General features: G+C 38.7%; 1 protein-coding gene across 2 annotated transcripts in view; it reads left to right on the forward strand.

Moving 5' to 3' along the window:
- Positions 1–14,983, forward strand: part of SNTG2 (syntrophin gamma 2) — a 787,936-nt gene that overhangs the window by 397,088 nt on the left and 375,865 nt on the right. For both annotated transcript variants that reach the window (XM_077488701.1, XM_077488702.1), the window contains exons 3-5: positions 10,458–10,514; positions 13,622–13,679; positions 13,927–13,970. In XM_077488701.1, coding sequence (XP_077344827.1) covers positions 10,458–10,514; positions 13,622–13,679; positions 13,927–13,970 — 159 coding nt within the window. The remainder of the gene's footprint in view (positions 1–10,457; positions 10,515–13,621; positions 13,680–13,926; positions 13,971–14,983) is intronic.

The raw sequence follows: 14,983 nt of genomic DNA on the forward strand, positions 1-14,983 counted from the left end.
TATTGGGAAAAGAAATGGGAAAAGGGCAAGTGGTTGAATGGAGGACCAAACCAAGGTATTCATATACCAAATAAACATTATTAGAACAAAAAATATATAGAAAAAATACCCTCTAAGCACTGTAAAAATAGATTAACGCCTTAACCCCCGGAAGATTTTACCATCTTCCTGACCAGAGCATTTTTTGCGATTTGGCACTGTGTCGCTTTAACTGACAATTGCATGGCCGTGCAACATTGCACCCAAACAAAATTGATGTCTATTTTTCCCCACAAATAGAGATTTCTTTTGGTGGTATTTGATCACCTTTGCGGTTTTAATTTTTTACGCTATAAACAAAAAAAGAGCAACAATTTTGAAAAAAAAATGCAATATTTTTTACTTTTGGGGGACAAATAACTCAGCTGACTCCTCAATGGCTGATATTGGGGCTATGCCAGGAATAGATGTGGACAAGAAGGCAGGTTTATCCACTCTGGCAACTGCAGGGGACTGCGCACTTGTCTCTACTTGCATGGCAGAGAATGAGGAGGATGAGGAAGGTTTAGTAAGCCAGTCCACCACCTCTTCTGCAAGCTGTGGTTGGATAGCATGGGCAAACTCACTAAACAGAGAAAATGATGCCCTGCCTGAGGAGTGACCACCACATCCACCTTTGCCTGTGGACGCATTTGTTGCTGGCTCCCTAACAGTCTGCCTCTCCTTGTTCTCCTCCCAGATATTATTGGGATGAGGGGGCGGTGCTTATAAGCAAATGAAAAGAAGTTGAAATCTGTATGTAGATGTACTTTAATCAATGTAAAGAGGTGTTTGGTGCACTTTAAAGTACTAAAGCTACACAGACACACTCCACGGATACACTATAATATACTGCAATATAATATACCAAATGTGCAGTGACGCACACAGAACTATATGGCATTTAAACTGGCAGTCATGCACACAAAATGATATGGTGTTAAACTGACAGTAACGCACACAAAACGATATGGCGTTAAACTGGCAGTAACGCACACAGAAGTAAAGGGTGTTAAACTGGCATTAACGCACACAGAAGTGAATGGCATTAAACTGGCAGTAACACAATCAAATAGATGTGTTCAACTACACTGACGCTATCTGAACTGTCCCTAATGTATGTATGAATGACACAGTCTCACTACACTACAGTGAAACTATCTGAGCTGTCCCTACTCTACATTAATGTATGTATGAATGACACGGTCTCACTACACTACAGTGAAACTATCTGAGCTGTCCTTACTCTAGCTGCACACTATGCAAAGCTGAATGATGTTCCTCCTCCCTACACTCACATTATCCCTAAACTGACACTAAACTAATATTCTACACTGACACATAAAGCAAAATAGCACAGTATAGTGCACTAACTGATAGCACTGAACAGAGCCCTGTTCTATCTCTCTCCGCACCAAAATCATACTGTAAATGGCTGTCATTGAAAGAATAATTTTATACTGTGGGGCAGGAATGGGCCATGATTGGATAAAGTCATGATGACAGTGTCCGATCATGACTCTGACAGTGCTCTGTGCCCTGACTGGCTGAAGCTTTCACCACTTCAGCCAATCAGGGCTTGCAATGCACTGTTCAGCACTGCAATGCATTAAGGTCAGTTAGAGGGGGCAAACAAATGGACGAACTACCTGTTTGTTCGTCGAACGTCTGAACAGCTAAAGTTCGGCCTGAACTTATGCTCGAGCTGAAACCATTTGCCCATCCCTACACACTATTAGTTCCCTTAAGGCTTTTATGTTATTCCCTCAGAGAGCATTAGGTATTGGAGGGATAAAGAGGGAGGTTGACCCAAGTAGTCCCTGCCTGAGTAGTCCTGGTGGGAAATCTGGATTACCCAAAATTGATGTCATTGGGCCTACATATGTTGAGATGGCTGTAGTCTTTATTAAGTGATCCCAAGGGAGTGGGGATAGAAGAGCTTCTATCTGCACCCATTGTTTATGTTTTTTGAATAATATATACTATGTATGAGTCTAGCCATAAGAACTGCTTTACAATAAAGTGCTAGGTTTGGTAATCCTAATCCGCCTTGGTGTTTCTTCCTTGTAAGGGCATCACATTTTAATCTTGGTTTAGAGCTGGTCCAAATATATTTTTTGGTTTTAGAGCATATTGTTTGAAAAAAACTTTTTAGGGAGGCCTATTGGTAAGATCTGAAATACATTAAAAAATCTTGGAAGGCTATCCATTTTAAATAGTGCCTATACTCAACCACAAATGACATCAACTTGCCCACTGTTTTACTTTCTGTTGTGGTAGGGCAATCAGCGGCTGGTAGTTTAACGTATATAAATCCTCCTCTCTCATAGGCAAACAAATACCCAAGTATTTCAGAGTTTTCTCTTGCCAGTAAAATGAGAATTACTTCTTTAAGACATTTACCTCCTCCTCAAGTAGGGATACCCTCAACATCTTTGTTTTATTTATATTAACCTTGAAATTACTAACTGCAGCAAATTCATTAAATTCTTGAATTGGCGTTTTAAAGGCTATCTGAGGATTTGAAATACATAACAATAAGTAGTCAGCAGAAAGCCACATTTTACATTCCATGTAGCCTATCCCAATACCATGTACTGAGGGATTATTTTTAATGGCAATGGCCAAATGTTCTATAATATATCCAAAGGACAAGCGAGATAGAGCATTCCTGTCTCATTCCATTTCCTATGACTACTTGATCTGATAGGTTCCCATTGACTCTTATGCCTTGAACACACGGTCGGACATTCCGACAACAAAATCGATCTGATTTTTTCAGATGGATTTTGTGCCAAACTTGTCTTGCATACTCACGGTCGCACAAAGTTGTCGTAAAATCCAATCGTATGGAACGAGGTGACATTCATTGCATACAACGGGACTACATAGAGGCTAGTAGCCAATAGCTTTGGTCTCATAATTTAATCTGAGCATGCGTGGCACTTTGTCTGTCAGAATTCTCTACAAACGATCAGAAGAAGTCAGATCAGATTTAGTTGTCGGAAAATTTTAGATCCAGCTCTCAAACTTTTTCCATCTGTATTTCCGACGGAAAAAGTCTGATAGAGCCCACACATGATCGGATTTTCAGACAACATAATCCGATCGGACCTTTTCCATCTGAAATTCCGACCATGTGTAGTAAGGTATAATTCTTGTGGTCGGAGACTGATACAGCCCCAGTATTCTTACTAAGAGGGTTGATGGTATCCCAATCTGAGGTTAGGTTCACACATATGCGAATTGGATGTGTTTTGAACCGCATCGAATTTGCATGACATATGAATTGGACCGGCTTACAATAGAGCAGGTTCACACATTTCCGGGGTGGCCGCAGTCCATTTCTAACAAGGGTCCTGTGCAATTTTGGGTCTGTTTTAGATGCAAGTTCAAGTAAAAAATTTTACCGCAATCACACCTGAACTGGTGAGTAAAACTGAACCGGACTTAGGACTCCAGATTGCAAATCGCAGCCAGACATGTATTAACCTAGCCTTAGTCAGATGGGGTTGATTTACTAAAGGGATAAAGACTGTGCACTTTGCAAAGTACAGTTGCACTCTGCAAGTGCAGTTGCTCCAGAGCTTAGTAAATGAGCAGAAACTCTTCTGACTTCCATCATCCAATCATGTGCAAGCAAAAATGCTGTTTTTTTTTCCTTGCAGGTAATTAGATACTCTTTGCAAATTGAAGCCTTACCTGCTTTAGAGACTGCACTCTAGAGAGACTGCACTTGCAGAGTGCAACTGCACTTTGCAAAGTGCACAGTCTATTTGCTTTTAGTAAATCAATCCCAGAGTCTCTGACATGAAGGGCTAACCTAAGCAGTCAAACACGTTTATGATGTCTAAGAAGCAGAGGGGCGTTTTGTTTTTCTTAGATTAGTTCATCAAAGTTAGGACTTTAGCAGTGGTATATTTTACCTCTTTGTGGGAAACAAACCCCGCCTGGTCTAAATGTTTAAGAGATTTTAAATGCCTGGCAATAATTTTAGAGTAGATCAGAATTTTTCTAAGTACAATGTTCATGCTAATTTCTGAAGTAAGCTGCAAGCACAATAATTATTTTAATTACTGAAGAATATTGCATGGTTTCGGAACTGAAAAAAGTAATTTCAAAGTATGACCTTGTATCACATTTGAACCTCCACCTAATAATTAATTTGTACTTTTCCTTTATTCTTCCTCTGAACTGCTCATTTGACCCTCATTTAGTAATTACAAAATTGAGAAATATAAAAGGACATGGAATAAGATTTAAAATTAAGGGTCACCCCCTTTCATTTTCAACGCAAATCTGAATTTAGAGTATACAACTATTCTGTACAAAATACATAGCTAAGTAGTTTTAAATGTTTACAATTTAATCTTTCAAGCAGCATTATTTAGAAGTATGAGCGGAATGTAGAATTACTTACTATCACTCATGCATATAAAAGTTCTGCCCTTATTTCTCTGTGCATGGCATGCTGGTCTTCATATATGAAGCACCTAGGACATGACTTCTAGCATGCAACTTCACATAAACAACTAAATATGCACCTGAAACACACGCATACATACAAAGTAATTGCGTTACCTGCCAAAAGATTTGTAGTTCTGTCCACTCATTTTTTAGATTTACACCGCTCTGTCACAAAGTACAGCTGATTGCTGGTGCAATGCTTTACAGCAGTGGTTCTCAACTCCTGTCCTCAGGACCCACTAACAGGCCAGGTTTGGAAGATAACTGAAATACATCGCAGGTGATCTAATTTGCTGCTCAGTGATTGCAATATTCTAGTCTGCATCTCCCCAAGGTAATACTTAAAATCTGGCCTGTTAGTGGTCCTCAGGACAGGAGTTAGAACCACTGCTTTACAGGCTCCATAAAAAAAAAAGAATAAATGCAAATTTTTGTTACCTGCAAAAAAATGTGCATTTATTATTTTTTTTCTAAAAAGTGAACTACAGAGCTGCATTAATCTGTATATTTTATCTCTTCCTGGAATTCAGCTTTCACTGTGGCAAAGAGACATAGGAACGGTGCCACACTATTCAGATTGTCAGAAATAAGATGGATAATATTTTATGAACTTAGAATTACATCTGGAAATACAATACAATTAAAATTTTTGTTACAGCCTAGACCCTTGTCCACTTTTTAAAAGATACCATGGTAGGTGCAAAATTCTGTTCTGCCATTATGTACTCATGAGCTAAATGAATGACATATCTACCGACAGGAAGATTCAGCACTGGGCAATGCATACCTCCATGAGGTACACTTGTTATTGAGCTAATTAACAATCTAAGGTCCATTCAGAGCCAATCAAGAGTCTCAATGCGTTCTGTAAGTAAGACCTCAGAAGAAGAGTATATGACTGCAAATGGCCAGTTTCTCCTTTGATTAATATTTTGATATGCCTGGATAATGGCACCCATAGGGAGACAAGTACAAGGGTGAATATTACACAGATTCCTTGGTATGGTGTCTTCATAGTATTACATTAAGGGAGACTGAGGTATGGGTCATTATCAAGTCTATGCTCCTGAGAAGGCCAGCTCTAACACTTATTTATTGATGCTTAACCTATTCCCCTTCCACCAATGGATGCACTTTAAGAGTGTATATTTTAGATAGATGAGGCAGAGTATTATGACGCATGAAGTAGCATTTGTGTGTATATGAAAGGAGTTATTAGTGTTGCCTGTGAACGTTTTTATTTATCTAAGTCACAGTATAGCTAGTGTTGCACAACTGGAAATGTTCTTTTCTTTGCAGAGTCTGTATAAAATGTGTACATTATTTCCATTCTTTTTATGCTCGGGGACCTCTCACTATTTCTTACCCTCAAAGTAGGCTAATGGAGATGATACATGTTTTGTAAAAAGACAATATTCCATTATTCACTACACACACACTCAGGCAAATTGATAAGTGTTAATTGGCACACTTTACTTTCTCCTTTTCACCATTGGATTGGTAACTTACTTTTACTCTTCTATATGTTATACATGTCTGTATACACTTTAAATGTGAACCTTTGCATTTCTAGTGCAAGGAAAATCAGAAATTATACTTTTATTCCTTCCTCACCAGAACATTCTCAACTTCCTATTGCCATACCTCCCAACGTTAGAGCTTGAGAAAGAGGGACACCTTAGGGAAAAAAGGACCTGCAACATGGGATTGCTTCAATTACACTCATAACTGGGTGAGACTTAAAAGAGGCTGAGCCTATTCGTAGGCAGATCCAACTGTGCTCAAGGTGCCTGCATGCCCTCCACCAGGACTCCTCTAAAGACTGGGCTTACTCAGGCCTAACATACAAGCCAATCATAGTCCTCAGCCCATACAGAAGTCCTAGACATGCAGTGCCCTTAACACCCCCTCACCATACTACTGGTCACCCTTGACAATAAATCCCCTCTGGCTGTGGACACTTTTTGCATTAGGCCTGATTTCTTCCACATGGTTACAGGATAGATCTCTTACTTCCCTATCCACCACCAACCCCTACCGTGGCCAAGTTTTCACTGAGTTTCTCCACCAGGATTCTATAACTCATTGTGCACTTCTTCATGAGATGCACAGTCTAGCTTTTACTTGATGGTATTATCTTACTTTACATCATCAATGGTAACAGAAACTTCAAGCAGCCACAGATCGATACACCTCAATTTTTTAAGGTAGTGTGTTCAGCAACAAACAGTTTCTCTTTATGTTGCAGTGTATCTTCAGTTCCCGGTAGTAGGGGTGCCCATTCTGGGGTAGCAAAGAAATAATTTCACATTATTATCCCATTCTCTGTTTCTTCCCATCAGCTAACAACATCTGCTTATTGCTAGTCTCCACCTACAGCATATAAGGGATCCTTCCAGGAAGGATGTGAAATCCCTTCAATTCCAGGAAGGATTTAAAGCAAAAACCTACAAACATGTAGTCTAAATTTAACACATATGTTGCATTCCTTTTACTCACAAAATATTCCTTAATTACAGTGTCACAAATGAGAGTCTTGCAGGCATATAAATCCCTCAGCACACGGGATCAAAATAAAAATTTAAACTCTGCCATTACAATTTACTCTCTCTGCACAGAATAAAGGCATATGGCAAACACTTTTTCTGATCCTATCTTAAATAAAATAGCTGGGAACTACACAACAAACAGCAACTGTTAAGACAATAATCAGTGTGGACAGGGGTAAGTAATGGACAACACAGCTAACCAAGTGCTGCAGCCAGGACTATATAATATGAATCATAACATATTAAGCGCAGCAGTCAGGAGTATGTAATGTATTACATGGCTTATACAATGCACAAATCAGAAATAGAATACACTGCACATGATACAGAGTGCAAAGATCAGTATGTAACATAGTCCTGCCTGCAGGTAAGTTGAGGACACAATTGTCATGGTGTTAGCATTCAATGGGAAGAAAAACACACAAAAACCCCAGAAAAGCAGAACACAGACTACAGAAAGGTGGTATGGAATAAGGAATGTATATTATTAAGTACAGAATGAGTCAGTGGGGAATAGGAAAAGCACAGGGCAGATTACAGAATGTGTGGGTGAGGAATAGGGAACACACAGTGCAGAGTATGCAATGTGTACTGTATTATTTTATGTGCCAGGCATACATGCAGTTGCAATGCAAATGCAGACATTATAATGCCAGATTACTGTTCCTTTCCTCCAGACTCAACCTTCTACTATGCACACAAATATTTTAAAAGGTTCCACGCACAGTCCAGGAGAAGTGACACTACACTTCCTGGACTAGGGTCCAAGTCAAATGGTGGTGGTCACTGCCCAATCTCGCTGCTGCCCACTCTTGAGGCCCCCTTGCAGTGAACAATGGGTCAGTGTACAGCACCACACTGGGTAGAGGTACTGTACAGTAGCATAACCTGGCATTTTGAGATACATTAGTGGAGCAGAGTGGAGTAGTTGAAATCCTGGGACAGTCCTTCAGAATCTGCGTTGGTTGGGAGGTATGCCACCCCACTGCCCTTTTAGCTGTAGGAAGAAAAGCCAACCTACACAAGGTATGAGCTGCTCAATTTATAGCTTAAACAAGGCTATGGCACCACGTGGCAATGCTTGGTGATTGTCTCAGCACTGCCACATAAAGTAAATTACATGCTCCTTTATTCCTGAAAGTACTGGTCTGCTTGTTTTCTTTACTCTTTGCTGCTACTCTAGAGCAGCTGGGTAATCCAAGAAAATGACATCCAATGGAGCTCAACCACATTTACTTTAACCACCGGGCCATAGCAGAATGTTGGCTACAGCGTGGTTTGATAACTCTAGGAGGGCGTACATTGATGTCCTCCCAGAATCGCACTCCAGCGCGCGCCCTGGGGTGCGCACTTTGGGAATATCTGTGACCGCCGGGTCCAGGGGACCTGCTCATCACGGATCACGGTAAATGGCTGCTGACAGTGGCCGTTTACCACGTGATCGCTCTGTCAAATGATGGAGCGATCATTTGTAAACAATCCGGCGTCATGTCTGGTTCCTCTCTCCCCTCTCTGTACTGATACCAGTACAGTGTGAGCTGAGAGGGGAGAGATCAGTTGCAGCAGTGCTGTGGGCTTGATCTGTAGTGCCCACAGCACTGATCTGTGCCCATTGCAGCCTCATCTATCCATCCATGCTCAGCCATCCCTCTGTCATACTCATCCATCCATGCTCAGCCATCCATACTCAGCAATACTCATCCATCCATCCATGCTCAACCATCCCTCTGTCATACTTATCCATTCATCCATGCCCAGCCATGCACACTCAGCAATACTCATCCATCCATCCATGCTCAGCCAAATCATCTACCCCCAGCCATACTCAGCCATGATCAGAAATACCCAGCCATACCCAGCCATACTCAGCGATACCCAGTCATATCCAGCCATACTCAGTCCTACTCAGCCATACCCAGCCATACTCAGTGATACCGAGCCCCACCCAGCCGTACTCAGTCATGCCCAGCCATACCCAGTGATACTCAGCAATACCCAGCCATACTCAGCAATACCCAGCCATACCCAGCCTTACCCATCCATAGTCAGCCATACTGAGCCATACCCAGCCATATTCAGCTGTACTCAGCCATACTTAGCTGTACCCAGCCATACCCAGCCATACCCAGCTGTACTCAGCCATCCCCATCCACGGCTCATCCATGCCACATCAGTTCTCATCCATGCCACTACAGTGCCTCACAAAATTGTAATTGGTGGTCAAATTAGATTTGAGAAATATATGCCCCTAGAACACCTGATGTTGCTCCCTGTAAGTTGGGCCTCTGTGTGTGCCCAGGCTGTAGAAAAGTCTCCCACATGTGGTGTCACCATACTCAGGAAGAGTAGGATAATCTAATTTGGGGTGTAATTTTTGGTATGTACATGCTATGTGTTAGAAATATTGTATGTCTACTTTGCAAAAAGGGGTAAAATGGGGGGTATGTGAACTTTCCTTGCTTGTTAGGGTCTCAAAAAATATAATAGGCCATCAGTACTTCAGGTGTGATCAATTTTCAGAGATTGGCACCATAGCTTGTGGACTCTATAACTGTCACAAAGACCAAATAATATACACCAATTTGGGTTATTTTTTTTTACCAAAGATGTGTAGCAGTATACATTTTAGCTAAAATTTATGAAGAAAAATGACTAATCTGCAACATTTTATAACAGAAACCAAAATGCATTTTTTTAAAGATTTTTCAGTCTTTTTTCTTTTATAGCTCAAAAAATAAAAAACCATCAGTGATTAAATACCACCAAAATAAAGCTCTATTTGTGTGAAAAAAAGAGCAAAAATTCCATATGGGTACAGTGTTGCATGACTGAGTAATTGTCATTCAAAATGTGAGAGCATCAAAAGCTGAAAATTGGTCTGGTTAGGAAGGGGGATTTAAGTACCCAGTGGTCAAGTGGTTAAACAAGGGCAAATAGGCATTTAGTCCAGGACCCCTATATTAGACCATAGTAATGTATTCCCTTTTCACATCTAGGTTAAAAACACAAAAATAATATAATTTAAAAATGTTGACACATTAGATTAGCTTGCAAAAGGCAAAAGAGAAATGCCCAATGTTCCAAGTAAACAAGCATTACAGGCATGCCACTAATGGAATAATTGCTCAACTCTAACTTTGCATTTTAAGGAAGATCATGTTTGCTGGACCAATGTAAACAGTGACAAATTTAGTAAATCAACTTAATTGATGACAAATCCATTTCCTAGTCCAATGCTACTTTTGTGGTTTAATACATGTTTAATAAAATATTAAACAATAATACAGGACATAATATTAAACAATAATACTCCGTTTTTATTCATTTATTTTAAGAACAGCATCAGCGGTATTGATTGTTTTAGCTATGTTAATTTATATACAGTACTAACCTAAATTTAATTTATTTTCCAATTTTTTAAAGCGCAGAACTGTTACACTTCACAGAGACCCTGTTGGAGGATTAGGCCTAAGCATCAAAGTAAGTAATACCTTATACACTCTCACATATCAACAGTCCCCTATTAACCAAAACTCTACATTTGTACAAAATGATATTAGCAAGTCATTCAACAAAAAATTATGTATAGTTTTACAGTAAGGGACTCAATGTGTCAGTAAGAGTTTTTCAAAGGCTTATATGCAATTTTTTTTGCACATTTGGAATAGTTTTAAGTTGATAAAACACAGAATAAAATAAAGATTGATGCTGCCTGTGGTGCTGTGATCACTGTTTATGTAGCATAAATAATGTTTTTTTCATATAAATAAAACAGTGCAAAAAATTCTAATGTACACAAGTAACATGTGAAAAAGATTTATGGAACAAATCAAATCAATAGGAAGATCTGTTGGAGGAAGCCTATACATCAACCACCGAATAATAATCAATCAAAAGTGAAATGAACTGGCATTGTCCAACATGGGAAATCTATAGGAAAAGGCCTGTAAGTCCATCACCGAGTAATAATGGATCAAAGGTGGAATGTACTGACACTGTCCAGTATAGAAAACATCAAGAGTGGTATATATTCAACAGAGGAAAGTGGTGTATGTGGACTCAAATGTCAACGACAAAGAGTCATACAGGCAGGGTGCCAAAATTGGCAAATACACGGGCCTCCAAAGGGTCCAGGACCTCAGAAGAGGAATCCAGGGGTATTATAGATGACTATCAAACAAACCTCCAATGGAAGGAGCACCGAGACTGGATCTTAGATGTAAACAGATCAACTGGACAGCAGGGTCACTCTCATCCAGATGGTATGTGGAGAAAAAAATAGCTTCCACATAGCATAGGTCAAACAATTAGGTTTTTTTATTTATAAAAACCAGCATACAGCAATACAGATAAAAATTGTGATCACAAATAAAAATGTAGGGCAATGTGAGGAGCGATAAGCCTAGCCCGATGTGTTTCGACCAAAAAGGCCTTCACCTGGAGCATATACCAGCCTACTCATCCTACTCACCGTTACTACTCACTCCGCATGAATGTGGAGTGGGATATTAACTCTTTCATCAATCAGGTTTAAGGTTCATCCCTTTCTTTATTTTATTTTTATCATGATTTATTCATTTATTTGTATTCATTTCTACATATATATATTGTCCATTTTGAATGTATTTTTCTTCTTTTCATGTATACATCAGTGTTCACATTGCTATTTTTTATTCATTTATCCTTACACTGACATTCATTGTCCATTTGTTAATGTTTGCACACTCCCATTTGCCCTTATCATGGCATTTATGCAGAGTTTAGGGTTGTTATTGTTGTGGCATTTTTGCCCAGTTAGGGGCACATTAGCCTCACAGTTTCAAGGTTGATCCTATGTGGTCAATTTAACCCTCATCTCTTCATTGGAGGCAAGATATTTCCTGATATGTTGTCAGCTGTTTTCTCTTCTGTCACGTGACCGTTGTTTTGACACGTGTTTTGTCTGATACTGGCGGCTGTGATTACTTCCGGCCATGTGATTTTGGTTGCGGGCTTGTGACGAGGAGACGAGGAGATCTGTTTCCTGTGAGAACGGATGGGTACCAGCGGTTGCGATTACTTCCAGCCATGTGGCCAATGCCGTCTAGTTGGGAACACATTTACTGAGGCAATTTTATGTATTTATCCATTTCTAGGGAACGATCATGCCTTTTTGATAGGGGATAGTGCCGATTTTACATGGGATAGCTTCAGGTTTTCATGTTGGCTTCGGTCATGTCCTGGCTTGTCATGTGGCCATTTCACCCGATTGCAGGCTTTTTAACAAAGTATTTGCCTTGTGTTAGCCATGTAATCTTCAGGCGTAATTTGCATACATTTCCCGACCAGTTTCTATACCCATGTGATCAGCACTCCCTTCTATGATTGGTCCTCATAGTGAGGCTTAGTGAGGCTGGTATATGTCCAGTTTAAGGCCTTTTTGGTCAAAAAGCGTCGAGCTAGGCTTATCGCTCCTCACACTGCCCTGCATTTTTATTTGTGATCACAATTTTTATCTGTATTGCTGTATGCCTGTTTTTAGAAATAAAAAACTTCATTGTTTGACCTACACTATGTGGAAGCTATTTTTTTTCTTCACATACCATCCGGATGAGAGTGGCTCTGCTGTCCAGTTGATCTTTTTGCATCTAGGATGAAGTCTTGGTGCTCTTTCCATTGGAGGTTCATTTGATGGCCATTCACAACATCCCTGGATTCCCCTTCGGAGGTTCTGGACCCTTTGGATTTCCGTGTATTTGCCGATTTCAGCACCCTGCCTGTATGACTCTTTGTCGTTGACATTTAAGTCCACCTGATCCGGTAAGAGTACATACACCTCTTTCCTCTGTTGAAGATATACCACCTTTGATGTTTTCTATACTGGACAGTGTCACTTCAATCAACCTTTGATCTATTATTACTCGGTGATGGACTTACAGACCTTTTCCTATAGATTTCCCATGTTGGACAGTGCCAGTTCATTTCACTTTTGATTTACTATTATTTAGTGGTTGATGTATAGGCTTCTTCCAACAGATCTTTCTATTGATTTCATTTGTTTCATACATCTTTTTTCACATGTCACTTTTCACATGTGTACATTTGATTTATTTTTTGTTTTATTTACATGAAAAAACATTATTGATTACATTTTTTCCTGAACTGTTTCACCTATATCACTTTATTTGTGTTATTTATCAGCACTACATTATGCCCCATTTCCATATTAGGCTAAATAAAGCTTATCAACGGCGTTAGTAATTTTTCTATGGGATAAAAGAACAGTGGGTAGATTGTACTCCTGAAACTTAACATATTCGTTCTTTAAAATATCTTTAAAACATTTATTTAAAGGCCTGTTTTATTTTAATTGTGCCTTAAAGCCTAATTGAACTTTTGTTTTTAATTAGCTAAATGAATCAAAAAATGGTATGCAAAGTCTCTGTACACCTTTTGTTTTGATTCACACTGAATTTAGATGATTTAAACTGAGAGTTCAAATTGGCTTTAAAAAAATTGTACATAACACTTATTTGAAAATGACCAATAAAAATAATCTGTTTTGCAAGTAGATGTTATAAATCACTAGTAAACCTATCTTTTTTCAGGGTGGAGCACAGCATAAAGTACCTGTTGTGATATCTAAAATATTTAAAGATCAACCAGGTAATTCACATTTATGCAAATGTAATATTAACGTATTCAATTAAAATATATATATATATATATATATATATATATATATATATATATATATATATATATATATATATATATATATATATATGTATATATATATATATATGTATATATATATATATATATACATATATATATATATATATATATTATTATTATTACCATTGTACTGCTATTATATTACTTAAAGAGTGTTGCTTTTATTGCTCTTCAGCTGATCAGAGTGGGTTACTGTTCACAGGCGATGCACTAATGCAGGTATGTATCTGTGTTTTTTAACTTTCCTTTTATTTTTGACATCTTAAAACAATGGTTAAATGAATCATAAATGTCTTTGTAAAATTATTTAACACACATTTTTATGTATTAAAAATATGTTTAAACCCTGCATTAGCCAAAAGCTACTTCTTTATTTTTAGTTTTAGAGCGTGGAAGAATTAGAACTTCTGCCAACAATTTGTTGTCTTGTCCTCATTTGGGAGACCTTTCTCCATTTGCCATCTGCTTGATGGATGTAAAACAGGAAGAGAGTGTAAATCTCCCCAACAGGGCCACAGGCAGCAGGTAAAAGATTTGCTAATAAATTGAGGAAGACTTAAACCACTGTTTTTCCTGTGTCCCCATGAGGTATGTTTCGCCTCACTTCATGTCCAAGAGACATGTCAGACAAAACAGGAGGAGAGAACAAAGACAACATTTAAAGTACAAAAGAAGAATATCCTCAAGAGGGACAGAGACAGCTTTGAAAAACTTACAGAAGTTCTAACTCTTCCCCCAAACTAATTCTGGACTTTGGTTAATTTCAGTTACAGTGGTTATAATCCCTTACATATACCTAGTAAAGTGAATGGCCTTAGGTGATACACAGAAATTAAACAATTCCTCCTACATACGTTGTACGCACAATCATACATACATTGCACACAAATCAAAGGATTTATTTCTCAGCTCTAGCAGCAGAAGGGATCTGAAGTCTCACAGTGCAGTTCTCAGTCTCCTCTCTATCGCCTTTTTATCTCTTGGTATCAGGAAAATAATCAAAAGTGTCTTATACAGATATAAGAAGAATGAGGCAGCAGAGAGAAATTACACCCCACAGTGCTTTGGATTGAGACACGTACACAGTATAGAAGGATGTGTTTTGTTCATATTTCATGCCTAAGGTTTACAACCACTTTAATTTAAACTAAAACATTCATAATCATAGCAAAAAAAAAAAAATATATATATATATACAGTATATAAAAGAGAGAGAGAACTTTACATAACTA

The sequence above is a fragment of the Lithobates pipiens genome, unplaced genomic scaffold (assembly GCF_037356315.1).
Source record: "Lithobates pipiens isolate NorthernLeopardFrog02 unplaced genomic scaffold, aLitPip1_a1.2 Scaffold_18, whole genome shotgun sequence".
Lineage (NCBI taxonomy): Eukaryota > Metazoa > Chordata > Amphibia > Anura > Ranidae > Lithobates > Lithobates pipiens.